Raw genomic sequence first — 21,946 nt, forward strand, 5'->3', positions numbered from 1 at the left:
TACACAAAATCCAAGACTAACACACAAAGTACACAAGTACATAAATGTGCTTCTCCTATCACAGCAACTCACAAATCTTGCTGCTGTGTTTGCACATTGTTGTACTTCGCCCAGCAGATATGGGAGTTTTTTGTCATTGGTCATGTTTTCAAAATCTCCGTGTGTGGTTGTAATCTGTGGGAAGTATATGTCTCTGATGTCTTGGTACAATGGACAGACGGTTAGGAAGTGTAGCTCGGTTTCCACTTCATTTTGTGTGCAGTACACACACAGTACACAAGGACACTAACTGTTTGCGGAGATCTTTAACCACAGATGGTAGCACCGAGGAGACGGTGCTGCGTACGTTCCACCGCATTCCGGTGGACTCGTCTCTCTGCCTGCAAAGCCAGATGGTTCGGGGAATAGTGGAGAAACAGCATCCCATCCAAATCGAACCCATAGACTTCGTCTGGAAATGCTGACTCTGTCACATTCAGCAGCTGTCTGCTCTGCTGTAGGTATAGCGCAGGTTTCAGCCAGAATAGTTAAGGATTTCTTCTTTTTTTTTTTTTACATCTCAGGGCAAAAAAGTTACGGGAGACAATGTAAGTAAATTAGACCAGGTGCCATGTGCAATGTGATCATGTATTCAGTGACTGTGGGCTACTGAGTTTTACAGGCACTGGGAAGTATCTCTCTTCACTAACTAGGCTTATAGTGAAGACCTCAACTGAAATAGTGGTGTAGTACATTGGTTCTAAAAGTGGTGTCCGGGGGGTCCGTGGACTGGTACCAGGGTGTCCCCAGCAAAATGTGTTAATCTAGCGTTGCAACCACTTGCAACCATATTTCATACTTTGGCTAAAATTGTGAAAATGTGTGCAAATCTTTGAATACATATATTTTTTAAAGCGAGCATTTAAACAAAAAAAAGGCATGGGTTTCCGAGGCTACTATTATAGTAACTCAAAACTTTGCTTCTGGGGGTCTCTGGAACAAAATATTTTGAGATGGGGGGTCCGCGGCCAAATACATCATTTTGTGGGTCCTTGACATGAAAAAGTTTGAGAACCACTGGTATAGACCAGTGATTCTCAACCTTTTGAAATTCAAGGACCCCCAGTTTGATATGCATTTGGCCACGACCCCTATTCATGATTTATTTTTGTTGTTGTTTCTTTATTTCTTTATTTTTTATTTTTAAATTTATCCCGCGATTTTTGTAACCCATTTTTTTCACCCGGTGCCAATTTCCTAAGTGATCCTGGGCACTACACCAGCCCTACACCAGCACTACACCAGTCCCCCACAGTAGGGAGGCCAGGGCCGAGCTCATGCTTCCTTCAGGCATGAGAGCCAACTGACCTTCTTGTCACCTGACAGGGGGGAGTTTCCCTGGTTGGACGTAGCGCGTGGAAGGAACACGTTATTCCAACCAGTTCCCTTCCCCTCCATCAGGCGCCCCGGCTGTCATGGGGGTGGCAGTATAGTGACCACGATTACTACATGTTTTTGTGAGGGTATTAACTACCCTTTAATCTCTGGGACCTCAATATATACTATCCTCAGTGTTATTTTAACTGAACAAATGGATCCACTCAAGTGTCCCCATGGTACTACCCCGGACCCCCACATTGAGAAATAGAGTTTCAGTTCATCGTGGACAGATTTTTTTGTAGTTGTTTGTATGGGAAGTGATCATGGATAATTCATTGTTACACACATGCCCAGCGGAGCGGCTGGTATTGTAATCACCAGAGTCTGTCTGTTTGTTTGTCTGTCACACTGATAAACTCAGATGGTTTTAATCCGATTGGGATCAAGCTTGGTAACATGGGTCGGGGCTAGAAGAATCACAACCATGCTCTACTGAATTATTATTATTTTCTTTATTATTGTGATCACTGGTCAAGGTCACAGAGCTTACTGAGTACATTTCTAGTTATAGCATGTGGTTGTCTGGGCATGGATTAGTGAGCCTAAACCTGTCACTTGGTTGTGTGCCTTTATTTTCTAATTTAGATTTTATAAGTTGTATCTCACATGAAGTGGGTGCTAATTTTTACATTTAACCCATTCAATCCGGGAACGCATCTGTGTCATTTTAGATTTCTTTGGCTATAAAAAAATAGCAGATCTACAAGCTCATAGCGCGGCACCGAGTGCCGCACTATGAGCTTGTAGATCTGCTATTTTTGAAAAATCATGAAAATGTGTGCAAATCTTTGAATATATATATTTTTAAAGCGAACATTTTTAACTCAAATCTTTGCTTCGGGGGGGGGGGGGTCCCTGGAACAAAATATTTTGAGATGGGGGTCCGCGACCAAATACATATAATGTTTTGGGGGTCCTTGACATGAAAAAGTTTGAGAGAAACTGATATTATAGCAACATACGTTTTTTTTCTTCAAAAAACTGTTCCCAGAAGCAAAGATCTGAGTTCAAATGTACGCTTTAATAAAATATATATAGCAGATCAACAAGCTCACAGCGCGACACATTGTGAGCACACATGCACGCACACACGCACACACGCACGCGCACACACACACACACACACACACACACACACACACACACACACCATCAAATGCAACCCGGGAGGCACGTGTGGAAAGTGACTCAAGCGCTTTATGCGTCTCCTGCAACTCCGTAACTCCATGTCTTTGATACTGTGCTGCAGTGGAATTTCCAGACTGGTTTGAGGTGACGTGTCGGGTCAAGCTACAACAGATACTATAGTAAAGCTGTAACACGGTAGCTACACTCCTTCTTATCTCAACAGGCTCAGCGTGCCGCCGCCGCTGATAGACTCTCAGAGAATTGCTTGCGAGGGCAGGAAAAGCTCCTGCTTTGATGTGAAGTGGATGCTTTCAAGCCCGGCGAAGGCCTTGGTGTGAAGACGTCCGGGTGTCAGAGTTATAGAATCCACTGTTAGATTCTATTTATGTCGTTGCCGTCGGGGCTAGAAACCTCCTATCTCCGAATTTGAACTTTTTGTGTTTTTTTCGTAAATTAACGCCTTATTTTCTTGATCATACTACAGTGTCACACAAAAGCATCCCAAGTAGCAGATCCACAAGCTTGAAATCAGCTTGTAGATCTGCTTATCTGCTACTTTTCCTACTTTTGAATTTGAATCCTGAAAAGTAACAGTTTTTGAGGTTTCTTTCCGCCCGACAAGAGACAATATAGTGCTGCAAGGAGACAACAGTACAGGAACATAGATTTAGACCAATAATAACAAAACATCCCAATCTTGTGCTAATTGTTTGGTAGTGTGTGTGTGTGTGGGGGGGGGGGGGTCTCCTTTCATGCTATTTCACAAATTGCAGATTAAGACTTAATTGGCCGAAACAAAACGATTCCAGTCATGAGCTTCTTATCCATGCTAATACACAGGGTTCGATTTCGTCTCTGTCGGGTGGAAACCTCATATGTCCAAAACTGTTACTTTTCAGGATTCAAATACAAAAATTATATAAGTAGCAGATCCACAAGCTCTAAACGCGCCGCTTCGCGCCGCGTTTAGAGCTTGTGGATCTGCTACTTATGATACTTTGGTGAGACGCTGTAGTATGATCAAGTAGGGCTTTAATTTACGAAAAAACAAACAGTTATGTGGAGATAAGAGGTTTCTGCCTGACAGCAACAGTTTGCTGGGGTGGAGGGAGGGGGGGGGGAACCCCCATTCATTTATAAATGTCTGGTGGGGATATTTATTTTTGTCCCTGCTTCTGGTCAGACTGAATTAAATACCTGTTAAGGGCCAGTGGCAGTGCCATGCAAACTGGGCAATCGCCCGGGGCACCAAGTCCTTAGGGGCACCGTAGGGTGCCAAGCCACAGGGGAAGTTGTTTTTATTTATTTGTTTGTTTCCTGTGAGGTTTCGGTCATGGCTATTATGTTGATTTAATTTGTAGCTGTCATCTCTCAATTTAGCATGGTTTGATCTTCAAACAGTAGTCTTGTGTACTTGCGTTTCAGAGTGGTATGCATGATGCGTTTGCCTCTGCCAGTGTGAGACGTGCTCCTATGAGCCTAGTAGGCCTACATAATATACTTAGAGCCTGACTGAAGGCCAACATGTTTATTTGCCATCATTTTGATGTGTGTGGTCGTAACGTTAAAACCTAAGCCTACATTTAATGTTGGTATCAATAGCGTACTGCTTTTAAAATACAGCCGACATTCATATGATGATTTGTTTTGTGGGGGGGATTATTTTGCCCCTGGGCGCAACATTGTTTCGTGCCTTTTGGGAAATGTGGATTGTCTGATACATAAAGCAATATACCGGAAATAACCGATCTCACAACACGTCACATTTACAAACAATAATATACATAAAGGTTCATATGAATCACACACACACACACACACACACACACACACACACACACACACACACACACACACACACACACGCACACCCACACACGCACACCCAGACAAACCCCCAAGTACAACACTACACAACAAACACCCTTTGAGTGAACAAATAGATGTGCAAAACATACAAAAGCAACAATCCCTCAGTGTTTTCCTCCTGCGGCAGTAGTCGTCGACTCGTTGCTCCATGCTCCTGCTCTGTTTTGAGTGTCATGGTATGTCGTGGCCAGTGTTGGAATAGTTACTACAACATAGTAATATGTTACTTATTACATATTACTTGTTTAAAAAGTAATGTAGTTACTTTACTTATTACTCCCTGCCAAAAGTAACTAGTTACTTATTACTTAGTTACTTTTTTTTCTCGCCCCCAGTAATTGCATCCTTTCTCCCCAAAAGTCTGACTTTGCATTTTCAACATTTAGCAGTTGTTTTTTTTCTCTTTTCTGCAGCCTACATTGTAAAATCCTCATTGTTGATTTAACTCTGAAAAGTGTTCTGTACACATGACGGGTCCATTTGGTTCTATTTGTACACTCATTTCAATTATATTAAAGGGATATTTCACTTTCAAATAAAATAAACATTTAAAAAATATATAAAAAATAAATAAAAAAAGTAATGGAAAAATCACGGCCCCCTCACGCATTAGAGTGTCCTACTAATGTGTGAGGGGCCGTGATTTTGCCATAACTTTTTTCATTTTTTAAAAATATTTATTTTTAATGTTTATTTTATTTGAAAGTGAAATATCCCTTTAACACCAAGACTTTTACTGTGTATGAATTCATAACTTACAGACTAAATGAAAACCATTTGACTATGAATTGAATACTAAGGACCTCAATGGAAACAACTTTTTTGGAAGTATTTTAAATGTATTTCATGTATTTTTTTGCCTAAAAAAATATTCAAATTCAAACAACTGGGCTCAAACAGATAATGACTCATCATGAGACACAATCTTTGAACAACTTCTGTTGTTTATTAAACAAAATGTATTCTAATAAAATACAAAAATAAAAAGGCTCCCATAGCAACACATATCACATAACACATAGGCTCGTGAAAAAAGTAATAAATTACTTTTTGAAAAAAAGGAAAGGTAATAATATTACTCAAAACGTGAAAGTAATTAGTTACGTTACTAGTTACTGGGAAAAAGTAATAATATTACTTTAAGTTACATATTACTTTAGTTACTTTCCAACACTGGTCGTGGCACTGGTGGTGATGTGCGCACATCGCAGTGAACCGCCCATCAATGCGTCTTGACAAGCGGAGCGCTGCTACTGTCGCAACGCATGAGGCTCAGAATAGACGTCCAAACAACACGTCGCCTCGGCCAGTGTGTGAAGTAGGCTACACACGCTTGCTGCTGCTTCAAAGCCTCAGAGTCACCTACTGTCCGCGGAGACTAGCGGTTGCATCCAGCTTGGCCAGGTGTTTCAACAAACACAACATGTATTTGGACATATCGGTGTCGAACGACTCGACGGCGGGCACCGCCCTCCCTCGAGTCCTTACCGATGTGCGCGTCGAGTTTGAAGTTGGTCGGTCCCGTATATGGCAAGCACATGACCATACTGTATATGGGCATAGTGGTCTGATCTGCGTCTCTGGACAGCCGGAGCTCCATATATGCCTGTATATGGGCATATCAGGTTTGTTTATGGTTATGTCTGAGTCATAGTGACATGCCTATATATGGGTGTATCGGGTTTGTTTGTGGTTATGTCTGAGTCAGAGTGACGTGGCCGTGGTCCTGTCTATATATGGGCATATGGGTTTGTTTACGGTTATGTCTGAGTCAGAGTGACGTGGTCCGGCCCTCCCAGAAGCCAATTTTAATATAGGATTGTGACAGGCCTAACTCTACCGTGGTCACGGCAGTGTCATGAAGCAAAGTCCGCCGCTGCCAAGGAAGAGCAGCGAGGAACTCCGTCCAGGATCACAGTAAAAAAAAAGAGTGCTATAATTGATCCATTTGTAGCTACAACATTTTGTACATTCTCAGAGTTAAATGAACACAGAAGATTTTATTTACTGTAGTTTTTGTCTTCCTAGGCTTGTGTTTGGGTTTATTCCACCTTGTTTGAATGTGCAGCGAGCTCCCTGAGCCAAATGGGTGTTTCTGGGAAAAGGGCTGGCATTGACCCATCGTCAAGGCGAGGGATGGAACTCCAGACAAAGGAGCTACAGCTCCATTTGTTTACCGTTCCTCCAGTGAACTCTCTCTAATCTCACGTGGCGTTTTTTGTTGTTGTTGCATGAAAACACGTAGGTAGGCACACTCAGGCGCACACCTCAGCACCTCCAAGAGAGAGGCGTGCTGGGAATGCCTGTTTGAAGTTGATGTCATCGGCCAGGCCCAGAGGGAAGTCCTGTAACTCCCAGGGAGAGGAATACTCCTGCCTCAGAATGACATACACACACACACACACACACACACACACACACACACACACACACACACACACACACACACACACACACACACACACACACACACTCATGTATCAAAGATTTCCTCTCCCAAATCTCTTAAGGCCGTGACACACTGAAAGCGTCCTGCAAGAAATGTCTATGTTGCTGCAACTCATTTTGGATGGTCTGTGGTTGGTCTGTGGATAGTCTGTGGTTGGTCTGTGGTTGGTCTGTGGATGGTCTGTGGGATGGTCTGTGGATGGTCTGTGGGATGGTCTGTGGATGGTCTCTCGGTGGTCTGTGGATGGTCCCCCACTAAGGACCCGTGGGGGTCCCCGGACCCCACTTTGAGAACCAATGCTTCAGCGTCTCTCAAAGTGGCGTCCAGGGACCCTCAGGGGTCATTGAGGGGGTTTCAGTGGGTCAAAATGCATATTAATTTAGGGGTCCTTGACCTGAAAAGTTTGAGAACCACTGCTTTGCTTATAACACTGAGGTCAGAGAATAATACTTCACACAGATTTACTACAGGTGCTTCCATGGCAACAACACGGTTGTGATACGACCTCTCTCCCACGTCGCCACGGTCAAAGGCAATATTTCAACTTGACCGTCTACCGGAGCTGAAGTGTATTCGGAGGCTATATGGTCTCGTACGTTCTGCTTCCATAATACGACACTGGTAGCCATTCCTTCTCGTCTCTGTTGGGTGGAAACCTCACATGTACAAAACTGTTCATTTTCAGGACTCAAATTCAAAAGTAGCAGATCCACAAGCTCGAAACGTTGTGGATCTGCTGCTTTTGATGCTTTCATGTGACGCTGTAGTGTGATCAAGCAGGGCGTTAAAATACGGAGATAAGAGGTTTCTACCTTGACAACGACAACCTGTTATTTTGCTGTTATAGTTATGGATCAGGGGGTGGGGGTTGTCTCAGAGGGGCTTTAGGTAGCAGCGCCGTACCCCATCAGCACACGCAAACCCACATTTCCTGTATGGAAATGGGAGGTAATCATGCTAATGTGTGTCATTATACACAAACACCAGCCCCCCGGCCCACATCCATCCATCTCAACTCCATGCCTTTGCCCTCCTCTCTTCTCTCTTTCTCTCTCTCTCTCTCTCTCTCTCTCTCTCTGCTCTGCTCTTGCTGAGCTGGAACAGGTGGGGTTTTAATTATGCATTAAAATATATGGAGACCCTCTCTCTCTCCGATCCACTTGACTGAGCCCCTCCTTCCTTAACATTCCCTGCCACCGGTACTACCACCCTTTCCTCTCTGTCTTTCCCTCTCTCTCTCTTTCTGGTCCATCTCCCTCTCTCTCTCTCTCCTTTCCTCTCTTAGCCCTCTCTTTTCCCCTTCTTTCCTCCATTGGCTCCCCTCCCTCCCTCCCTCCCTCCTTCCTCTCAGAAGTTGAGGATTGAAGGACTCCATTTCCAAACCGGGCACGTCTCGGTGACTCAAGTGAGGGTTTTGTTCCGCCGCCATACTTCCGCTCACAAATGCCCTGTGTTGCAAGAGAGCAGAGAGGAGGGGAGAGGAGAGGAGAGAGAGTGGCTGAAAATCCTCGTTAATCTAGTAAACCTGTCCCTCTCTCTCTCTCGCTCTCTTTCATGTTTGCTCTTTTCCATGCCCCCCCTCTATTTGGGAGGGCATTGGGTTTGGGGGGGCGGGGGCTGTTCACAGTTTCTATTGGAGACATTGTTCAACATCAACATGCTGGTTGGTCAGCAGGGTGCTAATTACAAAGGCAAAATAATATTGTTTCTCCTCAATAATTTGCCTGTAATACAGTGGTTCCCAGGGGAGTCCCCAAATTATTTTGGGGGGTCCCCAGATGATTAGCTTAATGTGCAACATTGTTTTCTCACTCAACAATAAACAAACCAACATACAATATAAGTGTATACAGGGTATATCTGCATATTTCTAAAGTTACAATTTAATTACTTTTAAGACCTTTTTTTGCCAAATTGTCAAATATTACGTAAGAAAGAGGCAAACATTGTGAAAATAGTCAATCTACAAGCTCACAACGCCTCGCAGTGCAAGGCGTTGTGAGCTTTTAGTCAAATTAATGTAATGCCTACAATTCCAAGTGCTTGTCAGGATGGGGGGTCCCCACTTCAAATATGATTATTTCGAAGGGTCACGGCCTGAAAAGTTTTGTCTTTGTCTCAGAGGAAATATGTGCACAGTTCACAAACCTGCCTACCAGTGACATCGGTAGGCAGGTTTGGATATTCTATTTTATTTATGCAAGGACAATGGCTTCTATTTCAACCTGCTAACTTTCCGGTAAGATATAGGCTGTAGTTTCTATTAGCTTGGGAATCCCCCATCGATGATGTCATTGGTAGGCAGGTCTCTGAACTGTCCATATAGCCCACCAATGAGACGCAGAGTGAGTGAGTAGATGGGAATTGTGCCATCTTGTAACGAGCATTGGTGAGGACCAATTATATGAAGGTTGAAAATGGGTTGAAAGTGCTCCTTTAAGAAGCAAAATAAGGCTGTGTCACTGTCGTTGTTGCCCTGCGGTACGTGTCTTTGGTTTGAGTTGAAGGTGGAGGCGCTATTTTTTACTGGGAAAAAATCCGGGACGACGCAAGGTCATGCTTTTTATATATAGCCTGTAATTGTGGTCTAATTGTGCTGCAGCTAAATACGGCAGCTCACGCTAATGACTCAACGTGGCGTTGGGTTCTGTTCTGCTGACACGAGAAGGAACGGACATGCCGTTACGAAACCGACCACGCCACCAGTGTTGCCAAGTCTGCTTATTATAAGCGTTGCTGTAAATATTTGTAGGTGTGGGATGTTTTTTTGGGGGCAAAGTGCAGTTGCTTATGTGGGCTTCCTTCCTACTAGCTTGTAGATAGGCTATTTTCAAATAGTCAAAGTACTGTAGCCTAAATGATGGTAAAACTGGTCACTTCTTTTGGGCTTATTTTCGTAGACCTGGCCTCTTGTTTCTCTCGCAAGATCTGGCAACACTGTGCACCACCCCACGCGCACAAAGTGGGCTCGATTTGCTTACCATGACTTTTTTGTCTTAGTTTCGTATTGGTGTTTCTCAACGTCTAATGTTGGTGTAACTGTTAGATGTTGGTGTTCAAATGTACAGTAAGGGTTCTATTTGTTTTATTATTTAATGTTGCATTGCTATGCACTGACATGCATTGATCCAGCACAGGTTTTGCTTTGGAGGAGACCTGGCTCCCACCGATTGGTGGGGCACCTTCCATCAAGCTAAACCAATTAAGCTGTCAGCAGCTGTGTTAATTGGCAGTGTGTTAGACGCTGTCCCTGTGTGTGGTCCTTATTGTGTGTTGAATGTTGAGTACTGAAAGCTCAGTGACGCTCAGTTCTAGTGCACCTTGCCTTTGACTTGTTTGAACCCAATCGCTAATAACAATATACATGTGATTAGGTTTCACAGTTTTGTGAAGAGCCCCAGCACCAGGTAATATACAGTTAACTTTTGATATAGTTTAGATTAGAGTAGTCAGATTAGAGTAGACTTCTATTGCATTTTTGATTTGGTGTTGGTTAGGATAGTCAGGGGTTTAAAAACAAGGTTAGGTTTAGTTTGTTCTATTTGTTTATTGTCTTTTTTGCATTGGAGGCGTATTTTTCTGCATTATATAAAATCAGAGGTTTAAGTTCATGTAATAGTTTTTTTTTGTGTATACATAATTCAAGAAAACTGAAAAAAAGAACAAGCAGTAAAAACAAAACTTCACTTGCCAACCCGTTATGTGACAATCCTTTTATCCCCCTGGACGGGGTTGTAACAGTAACACTTTGGAACGTTGTCTTTCAGATGAGAGCATGCTGTAGTGTGTTGGCCTGGCACACAGTACAGTAGTAGCCTGCAGGGCTAGGCAGGGAAAAGCTTGTTTTGTTGATCAGTGTTTAACCCATTCAATCCGGGAACGCATCTTGTGTCATTTTAAGATTTATTTGGCTATTAAAAAAATAGCAGATATACAAGCGTTACGAGCTTGTAGATCTGCTATTTTTGAAAAAAAAAAGGAAAATGTGTGCAAATCTTTTATATATATTTTTAAAAGCGAAGATATGGCGCAGTGGCTCAGGGGTAGAGTGGCCGGGTAGAGTGAACTGGAAACCGCAAGGTTCCCAGTCCGATCCCGGGTTGGGGGGCTCCCTCAGAGTTAGTGTCGAAGTGTCCTTGAGCAAGACGCTGAACCCCTAATTGCTCCCGATGAGCAGGTTGGTGCCTTGCATGGTTTCCTCCGCCACCGGTGTGTGAATGGGTGAATGTAATGCACAATCTATGTAAAGCGCTTTGGATAAAAGCGCTATATAAATGCACCATTAACCATTATAAAATAGTAAAATATTTTGTTCCAGGGACCCCCAGAAGCAAAGATTTGAGTTACAAATTTTCGCTTAAAAAAAATACATATACAAAGAATTGTAAAAAAAAACAAGATTTTTCAAAAATAGCAGATCTACTTGTAGATCTGCTATTTTTTGAATAGCCAAAGAAACCTTAAAATGACACAGGTGCGGTCCCGGTCTTAATGGGTTAATGAAAGTGACCACGCAGGGCCCGGTCTGGCCATTAACTCTGCACTGGACTGTAATCATTACAAGTTGTTTGCCTTTTTTTCTCCACGCAGTTCGTTATCGAACAAACAATCTAAGAGAAGGGTAGAACAAACAGTGTGTGTGCCATCCGCTCTCTCTCTCTCTCTCTGCATACACAGGCAGCACTTTGGAAAGTATCGATTCGGCCGGCTTGAAAATAACAAGCTAGCAGGGCGAATAAACAGGCTTGGCAAAGTGAACAAAAGCTCTCATGAAGTGAGGGGCCCGAATTGAATATCAGCCCCGTAAATCCCTAAATTAAATTAGCCTGAGAACATTGTAGATACCAGTGCGTGCTGCTATCTTCCCCTCTTTTATTCTCCCCTTCTTCTCATTCCCTTTTTTTCTTCACCATTCTGGCAGCAGTTATTTTTCCCCTCTATTTTTTTTGGGAGGTTGCTAGGTAACTAGGAAGCTGTTTTATAAATCTTGCTATGGATGCTGGTGTGTTATGAAGAAAGGCCTTCTTAGGGAAGGGGGAGCAGGGCTGTCCAAGACCGGGTCACAGTTTGGGGGGGGGGTGGGGGTTTAGCCTGTCCCTCACTGGATTAAGACCTGCAACTTTCAATTATTTCCTTCAAATCAAATCAAACTTTATTTATAGGCTGAAGTGCATTTAATGATTATTGTTGCCACGATTATCACACTTAGCAATAGTGCCAACAGCCGATCTACAAGCTCACAACGTGTCACATGGCAAGACGTTTTTACAAAAACTTTGTTTACCTTTTTTAAAATTTTTTAAAACATGCCCAAAATAAATAATTTATCGATTATTTTTAATCAATTATTTTATTAAATTGTCGACTAATGACTAATCAATTAAATCAATTAGTTCTATTAACTCAGATGTCCGTGTTTGGTCAACCTCATTCTTATGTGTGATAGCACACACTGCACTGTGAGGGCACAAATGTGGACCCTTATGGCTCCACTTGGTCACATGTGTGCGAGTCTGTCACACCAACCTTTAACTGCACATACTTATATGAACGAGCATGTGACGAACAAAACATATTGGATGCTGAACCTACTAGTATACACAGACAAAAATATGAATCGCACCTTCCCATCCCTGTGTGTGTGTGTGTGTGTGTGTGTGTCTGGTCTCTCCATGCTTATTAAGACTAATCAGCGTGGTGATGATGACAGAGATGTGACTGCAACAACCTCTTGATGGCTGACGGCCATGTCCTCTGTGACAGCTGTCATCCACCGTGGTGCTGCTGCCAGTCAACCACACCATGGGACTTCACTGCCTTAAGCCATATAGTCTGTCCGTCGTACGCCGAAGTTGCGTGCCGAAAATAGACGATCTACAAGCTCGCAACGCGTCGCATCCGCGACGCGTTGCAAGCTTGCCGATCGGCTATTTTCGGAGCACGACAGAGACGGAGATAAATTAGGCATTACCAGGTCGTCGTTTGCGGCGGCGCCACTTTTACAGGCGAGCCCCTGATGATTGCAGGCAGTCAGTGGAGGGCACGGCGTGGAAAGACCTGTCTCGCTAATGACAGCTGCCACAATGGTGGATGATGGGGGACCAAGAGAGTGGACAGCGAGTGTCACTTTGATTCATACAGCGCCCCGATCCGGGGGCCGCATAGCGTGGCTCCTGGCGTGAGGCCGAACAGTTAGTTATGTCGTCCATTCTAAATGACATATGAAGCATCAAAGTGATGACGGTCCTTAGTTGCCCAGTCACCCTGGGGGGGGGGGGCAAAGTTTTCTAGCGACGTTTAGACACCCGCACCCCCAGGATGCTCCCGAATGAGTGACTTGGCTGGTGTCGAAAGTGACCTTGCTGACGCATGCTAGATAGTCAAAGGGACAGTGCCCTCAATACCTGTCTAACTACTTCTTCAAAGTGAGTGACACCCACAGCCGCAACACTAGAGGGAGCGACCATGATCTGGTACCACCCAAATTTTGAACAAACATGGGGAAATAATCGTTCTACTGCTCTGCCACCAAAATGTGGAATGCCCTGACACCATCCATTAAAGGATGTTCTTTTGAAATTGTCCTGAAAAAAAAAAACTATCAGGAGACCACAAGGGGAGGTAAATGTAGATTCCCATCCACTGCTGCTGTTTTTCCTTTTTCTCCTTTGTACATATAGTGTTTTGTATTTGTTGATGATGACATGTATTATTGTGTAAATTTGTTATGTAATGTTGATGAATTGAATGCATAGGACCACAATGGAAACAAGTCGGCAGGACTTTTTTGTGTTATCCTTTTACTCTTAAAGGGATAGTTCACCCCCAAAATGACTATAATAATGTCATGATCAGCAGCGGTTCCGGTAGGAGACACAAATAATCTCCTTTGTGTCTCCTACCGGAACAGCTGCCTACCAAGTCCGCTGGTCATCAAATTATTGGCTTAGGAATGCGACAAAAACAAAAGAATATCCATGAATTCAAGTCTCCATGGGGTGACTAATCTATAGAAAACAAGTATTTTTTGGGGTGAACTATCCCTTTAATGTCTGACTACATTTCTGATTAATAAAGTATTCAACAACAAAAAATGCCACCGTCCTTTTGTTGAGTTCCGTTGTTTCTCTGTGTCTCCTCTCTCTGCAGTCTATCCGCGAGGTGACGGGGTACGTGCTGGTGGCTCTGAACCAGTTCGACTACCTGCCTCTGGAGAACCTGAGGATCATCCGAGGCACCAAGCTGTACGAGGACCGCTACTCCCTGGCCATCTTCCTGAACTACAGGCGCGACGGAAACTTTGGCCTGCGCCAGCTGGGCCTGAAGAACCTCACAGGTAAGGTTCACTTTATTTGTCGGAGAGCGCCAGTGGTGGAAAAAGCACTCAAATGTACTGTCAATACTGCAATGTAGAAATATTCTGTTACAAGCAAAAGTCCAGAATTCAAAATCTACTTGAGTAAAAGTACAAACTTACTGGGATCAAAATGTACTCAAAGTAACAACAGTAGGAAAGTACTCATTATGCTGAATGTCCCATTTCACAAGTTTTCAAATGCATACAATTTATAAAAATCTTTTGAAAATAGCAGATCTTCAAGCTCTAGATCGGCTATTTTCAAATGGCCGAAATGTATTTAGGGCTGAAGTGGGTAATGTATGTTTTGTAGCAATAATCAAAATATACAAACTTCACAAAGTAACTAGTAACTAAAGTTTTCCAATAATTGTAGTGGAGTAAAAGTATAATATTTGCCTCTGAGATGTAGTGGAGTAGAAGTAAAGGTACTGAAAATTGGAAATACCCCCAGAGTAGGGACGCTATAGGGTTCAAGTGGTTCAACCTTTCGTTCAAACGTTCCGGCAGTGCTGGACAGTGGTGGAAAGTAACTAAGTACATATACTCAAGTACTGTACTTAAGTACACTTTTGAGGATTTTTTACTTTACTGGAGTATTTCCCATTTTATATTTTTCCCAATACTTATACTTTTACTCCACTACAATTATTTGACAGCTTTAGTTACTAGTTACTTTGCATTATCATCACAAAACATACATTAACCACTTCAGCCCTGGCCCCTATATATAATTCAGCCATTTGAAAATAGCCGATCTACAAGCTTTGAGCTTGTAGATTTGCTATTTTCAAAATATTTTTTATACAATGTGAACTTGTGAAATGGGACATTCTGCACAATGAGTACTTTTACTTTTGTACTTTAAGTATATTTTGATGCCAATACTTTTGTACTTTTACTCAAGTCAATTTTGATTACCGGACTTTTACTTGAAACAGAGTATTTCTTCACTGCAGTATTGATATGTTTACTTGAGTACAAAACATGAGTACTTTTTCCACCACTGTGGACAGGTACGGTAACTCCATCATCACTGCCAGCAGAGCAGCAGTCACTCCACCTGAACAAATACTGGCTTCATGAATTTGCAGAGTGAAATCTTGTGTGTTTCTTGTCTCAGTCCATCATCCCCAGTGCTTGTCCTTTGTGCTACGGTTTGGTACATTGTGTTGTCGAGCAGACACTAGAACAGCGTGTAAAGCAGAGCATAAATTAATAAGGTGTCTTGTCTTTTTTTTTATGTTAAGCAAATTGTCCTGTTTGGCTCGACTACAAAGAGACGACGGGAGCTTCTTTGGAGTGTCCTTTCGGCACTGGGCACACATTGTGTGGACGAAACGCCGAGCTGTTCTTTGATAGAGAGGACATGAGTATCGACGCAAGCCCTTGAATTCATTGTGTTCTCAATCTTTTATGAAAGCGCTGATATAATTTAGCGTTCAGAGCCCAGAGAGTCTGAATGCTCCCAATACAATGACTGCAATCAAAGAGCAAATGCAAACCTGATTAAAAAACAGAACGCCATTTCTGTGGTCAGATCAATGGGCACAGTGGTAAAAGTCCTGGTAGTTTAAAAGGCTGTTTGAGGATCTTTTGCTTTCACTTTCCTATGCAGCACTTAACAGCTAGTTATCGTGTTTAAATGAACCTTAACTTTCTTCCCTGAACTATACCCAAGTTTTTATTTCACCTTTTTTTTACCGAATAGGGCGAATCTACAAGTTATCAATGCATTGCGATGCAACGCGTTGTGAGCTTGTAGATCGGCTGTTTTCAGTTAACATATTTAGTGGATAGCGAAAACAAGAGGGGGCTTAGTATAGAGCCCTGGGGATTCCGGTCAATTGGGTTAAGTGGTTAAATCGAGTCAACTTTTTACATCATACATCACTCGAACCGCCAGATGATCCGCCAAATGAAAACAACTATTTTCATTCTGCGATGATCAGGGGGGACCAGGGGTCTTCACCGTTTTCCAGGCCGAGAACCCCCTTAGCTGAGAGAGATATGAAGCAGGGACCCCCCACTACATATTTGACTCCTATTAAATGTGTGTTTTCAGACATTTAAGCACTTAAACCCTCAATACTTTTTAAACTTCACCTTTGGCTCCGTACTTGGCCTGCTCTTTTTTCCCTGTACACCAAACCCCTTTGCCAGGGTCTACAAGCTCACAAGCTTGTAGATCTGCTATTTTTGGCTAATGTTCCCCCCAGAATACGAATGCGAGGGCTCAAGTCCCTATCACACAAGTCCCTATCACACAAAGATTTAACGCCCCCGCCTGCAGTATCTCTGAGGACCCCTAGGGGTCCCGGACCCCCTGTTGAAGACCCTTGGTTTAGACTGTCGAGTTGGTTCCAGTGTGCGCATTAAACACTTTCGACTTGGCGTCCCTATTTTTGTCCAAATTGATAGCCGATCTATAAGCTCACAACACGTCAAATCACGATGTGTTGTGAGCTTGTAGTGCGCTTGTGTAGGGTTAAGTAGAGAAAATGAGATGGGAAAGATGGAGAAAGATAGACTTGTGTTAATGAATTCAACAATTTACTTGTTTAGTTGTTTTTCTGCGAAAGTTTAGTTTTTCCTCCCACACGTGGGAACAGTACAGAATAAGCGGCGGGTCTCCCCCCCCGGCCCACCCTTCTCCCTGGTCCAGATGTTGCTGTAATGATCTCCTGGTTTTGCTTCCATTGCTTCCATTCTTAACGCAAACTCACAGAGTGCTGTTATCATCTTTTGTCATTTTCACCTCTCACTCTCCTCCTGCTCGCTTGTCCCCCGTGTGATTCCCGTCTGATTTTCAACCCACTCAAACTTTCATGCCAAAGCCTATTTTCTTCGGAAGGAAGGTACTGTAGAGGAGGAGGAGGAGTGAGCAAAAAAAGCGTAAATAGATGCTGAGAAATGTTCATCTGTTTCTGCGTGGTCCTGGTTTCTTGCTGATGCACTCCAACCCTGTGTTGTCAGGACCACCTCGGGCTCCATGACTCAGAGGTCAGTGGGTGGTTAAGCTCTGACTTTTTATTCATCTCTGTCTACCGATAATAATAATAAACTTTATGCGTAAGGGCTGCAGGCTAGATGGAAAAAGTCTAGGGTGATTCAAATGTTAGGAAGAAGAGGTGGGTTTTGAAGGTGTCCAGGGAGGGGGCAAACCTAACAGGCTATTCCAGAGTTGGACCAACCACAGAAAAAGCTTGGTCACCCTTTTGCTTTAACCGGGTGATTGGACTTTTGAGAAGGATCTCAGTGGGATCTCAGTAAAAGAGACAGTGAGTAAGTAAAAACTGTAAAAGAATAGGAAGAACAATACAGAGATTTAAAAAAAAACATCCCAATATGAAGGTTCTCCCTAAAGTCTTTGCATTGGGGAGATATCCGATCATCTCGCTACAAAAAAAAACATTGTGTGGCTATCTGCGATCGAGGCTTGGAGGCTTTCTATCATATTCAGTAAGACATAGTCAGGGTGATTGTTTCTATAGTCATATAGTTTACATATAGTTCATCTCTGTCGGCAAAAAGCAGCATAAATACAGTCTACTTTGGATGGCAAAATGCCCACCGTTGTGCATCCGGCCTTGTCGAGCGTCTATGCGAACACAATTGGCCTGTGTTCGGGGGAGGGAAGCCAGGCGGGGAGGAGGGTGATATCGGTCATTGCACGTACTCCTACGGGCTGGGGCGGCACCTGTCAGCGGGGAGTGTTGGGCGGGAGGAGTAGGACGAAGGCTCTACGTCCTCCTGGTGGGGGCTCCTTATTGGTAGGTGCGAGTCAGTAGGATACAACTGCAGTGACAACACAGAAATGTGTGTGGGGAGGAATTAATTGGCACAACAACTAAAATGGGGAGAAAAATGGGGGAAAAAATAATTGGCAAAATATGGATGGCAAAATGCCATTCCCCCCCTACTGTTTTTGTTGTTCAATGGGTACACAAAGTATTACCACTGGTTTATAGACAGACGGTAAGAAAGCTACGAGGCAGACCACGGACGTGCACACATAGACATGGCCCTTTTACCTGTCTGTAGAAAGTGCCCTCTCCAGACCATGAATGCAGCATTTACTATGGGGAAAGAAATGCAAACGCCGCCTTTCCATTACTGTACCCCGAAAGCAGCATTCAAGAGAATTGCCTTTTCCAAACTGTCATGAACTTAAATGCAGCATGTTATGTTGAAAGAATTGCCCTCAGTGTAGAAATCCACGCCGTATGCCGGAGCTCCAGCAGTGGTGTAAAGTAACCAATTTTCAGTACTTTTACTTCTACTCCACTACATCTCAGAGGCAAATGTTGTACTTTTACTCCACTACAATTATTTGAAAACTTTAGTTACTTTGTAGATTTTGATAATCATTACAAAACATACATTAACCACTTCAACCCTATATACATTTCGGCCATTTGAAAATAGCCTATCTACAAGCTCACAATGCATCGCATCGCGACGCATTGTGAGCTTGTAGATCTGCTATTTTCAAAAGATTTGTATACATTGTATTTGAAAATGAGAAATAATGAGTGCTTTTGAGTACATTTTGATACCATTACTCTTGTAGAATTCCGGACTTTTACTTTTAACAGAGTATTTCTACATTGCAGTATTGATACTTCTACTTAAGTAAAAAAAAAAGAAGTACTTTTTCCACCACTGATCTCCAGTAAAGGCTTGAATATACTTATTTGAGAGCGGTGTCGCACACCCGATCTACGCTCATGGTACTTGAGCTTGGCTTGTTATTTTCGTCAAAAGTATCTCCTTTTCATAGATTTCAGCTTCTGCCCCCTCTAACGTTCTCGGCATGTCCCTGAGACAGACAGTATATAGAGGGGAATCTGGGATATAGCTACTGTTTGTGAGCCTTTTAAACACATCGCTTAATCAAAAGCCATGTATTTCTGTGAAATCTAGTGTCCTCAGAATGTGCCTAGAAATGTTTTGTAGAAAACACGTGTGGGTGCAGATGCGTTATTGCGCCGCGTCTTTCAGCCTGTGTTGGCAGTGCAAACGTTTGCACTGCTAAGTCACACACAGATGGTGTTACAGGTACTTACTGTAAACACACAGACCTAGATTCTGTTTAGTGTAGCGTTGGAGGCAATAAGCGAGGCATGATCTGAAGAGTGGTTGTGGATTGACACTCAGCAGATGATGTGAGAAATGCGACGTATACAGTAATCACTTCGCTGAATGTGTTTGGAGGCCGTGATTGTAGTGTGTGCATTCATTCACTGTATGGCAGCATGTTACTCTCCCTTCCTATACTTTTTACCAGTGGTGGAAAAAGTACTCAAATGTTTTACTTGTAAGTAAAAGTATCAATACTGCCATGACGTAGAACTACTCGGTTACAAGTAAAAGTCCATAATTAAAAAGGTACTTGAGTAAAAGTACAAAAATGAAAAGAATGTACTTAAAGTACCAAAAGTAAAATTACTAAAATGTTTGAGAATAGCAGATCTACAAGCTCACAACGCGCCGCGATGCGACGCGTTGTGAGCTTGTAGATGGGCTACTTTCAAATAGCCTAGCTAATGTAATAATGTATATCTGCAAAGTGTAACTAGTAACTAAAGTTTTCAAATAATTGTAGTGGAGTAAAATTTATAAAAGTATAGACAATTGGAGATACTCCAGTAAAGTAAAAGTAGCTAAATATTGTACTTAAGTACAGTACTTGAGTAAAAGTGCTTTGTTACTTTGCACCACTGCTTTTTTGTAGCCTATGTTCTCTCTCTCTCTCTCTCTCTCTCTCTCTCTCTCAGTGAATAATTCATTCAGCCCTTCCTCGTTGTTCTCTTCATCTGTTTCTTCTTGGAGAGCCCAGGAGTCAGGAAAAAAAATAGACTTGCACTGCAGCCACGTGCTCGTCTGTTACGCTCCGTCTTGTGTTTGGCGTTGTACCTTGGGAATGACGTTTGTCCGCAATCATCATCATTAGCTTTTCTTTCCTTTTTTGTTGTTGCTCAGCCCGGTCCTTTTTCGTTGTTGTAGGGCCAAGTTTGGCCCGGCGCTGGTGGCGGGCAACATGGGCACACTGGAGAGCCAGGCTGCTGTTTGAAGTGCCATCCGTGGCCTCAAGCCATGAAGTGAAGGGGAAGTTGTGGTGAGCAGCCATGGCCTGAATCTGCTCTTCCTCCTTGCTTCCTCTCTCTCGCGCGCGCACACGCGCACGCGCGCACGCACGCACGCACGCACGCACGCACGCACGCACGCACGCACGCACGCACAGTTATCCATTATTTTGTTCAGTGCTAGAATAGAAAAGCATAAAAAGTGTTTATGGAACATGCACATTTCCTATTTTTGGGGATATTGTGCTTCAGTAAGCGTGCAACAAAGACAAGAGAGGAGGAAATACATGGATTTACAGACCCCCTGTTTGGTATGCATTAGCCCACAGTTGAAAGTGTACACATTTTCCATTTGTAGACTCTGAGTTACAGACCTGTAAGGGTCCATTTGGTTCCTGACTATCATTGAACCCCGAAACCCCCTCCAGGACCCTTAGGGGTCCCCGGACTACAGTTTTAGAACCACTGCAGTAAACATTGCTGAAGCGTCATGTTTGAGGGCAGAACAAGTTGAAAGGAGGAATCAGTGTATTGTCCGTTTTGCACTTAATTCAAGCTCCACCATCGTACGACTTCCGTCGTACGATGGTGGTGGTAATCGTGGTAATCGTAATGCCGGTAATCATTCTCACCAAGCACGATTACCATGACGATAACTATAAATGTCGTTTTAAAAACGTTCTAACTCAAATGGATGGCAGCGCCGCACCACAACTACTGTAGCTATTATAGGTGCTGCCAAAAAGACTACTAAAATGGATTTGACACATTATGACTTTTACAGTAAGTGGTTAAGCAGTATATAAGACAGAATGGATGCTTCTTGGAACCTGCAGCTGTTGGCAGGCAAGCACAGGCTCCAGGCATGGCTAGGTGATACATATGTACAGTATCTTATACTATAATACTAATTATGGTCATTGGGAAGAAAACCTTGCATGTCCATCATCGTTATGCAACACGTTGTAGGTCTGTATTGCATAAACAGTGTTTTGGTTCTGTTATTTTGGGAAAATGTTGATAAAACATTTAATGTTAACAAATCTTCTCTTATGGAGACCCTGCCACAACATCTTTTCAAATGGCAACCTGAGGCCAAATACACATCAATTTTAGGGGCTTTTTTATTTATGATTAATATGATTGTCTTAATTTAGAGTAGCCAATAATTTTTCGTCCAATTAACGCCCTTTGTCCTACTCCTCCCGCCCAACACTCCCTGCTGATAGGTCGTGACCCAAACTAGTGAAAAAAGCCGAGCTACAAGCTTGTAGATCTGCTATTTTCACTACTTCTAAAGTTTGTTTTAATTTATTTTTTTATGGAATTTAGGTTTTCTTTCATGAATAATTGTGATCCACGGTGAGGCCTTTAGGAGGACCATTCAAGCAAGGCCAAGACACCATCACACCAGAATGAAATGTTTGGAGCGGGGGAGTCTGGTACAACGCTCAGGTACTGGACCTGGTGAGACGGAGGAGGAGACAGGAGGCCATCCACAGAGCCTAGCCCCTCCACGTGCCAGAGCCTCCGCTCTCCCCCATTCCTGGCAGAGTAGTTTCGGACAAGCGTATTGAGTGGCCCTGTCTTTCCCTATTTAGGACTGACCGTGGGTAGCTACCTGGGACGTAAGTC

At 43.1% G+C, this 21,946-nt stretch overlaps 1 protein-coding gene across 2 annotated transcripts in view; it reads left to right on the forward strand.

Annotated features, from left to right (window-relative positions):
• Nucleotides 1-21,946, forward strand: part of erbb4b (erb-b2 receptor tyrosine kinase 4b) — a 549,356-nt gene that overhangs the window by 300,228 nt on the left and 227,182 nt on the right. For both annotated transcript variants that reach the window (XM_080456958.1, XM_080456959.1), the window contains exon 3: nucleotides 14,015-14,201. In XM_080456958.1, the coding sequence (XP_080313084.1) occupies nucleotides 14,015-14,201 (187 nt within the window). The remainder of the gene's footprint in view (nucleotides 1-14,014; nucleotides 14,202-21,946) is intronic.

The sequence above is a fragment of the Gymnoscopelus braueri genome (genome assembly GCF_963280865.1).
Source record: "Gymnoscopelus braueri genome assembly, chromosome: 18".
Lineage (NCBI taxonomy): Eukaryota > Metazoa > Chordata > Actinopteri > Myctophiformes > Myctophidae > Gymnoscopelus > Gymnoscopelus braueri.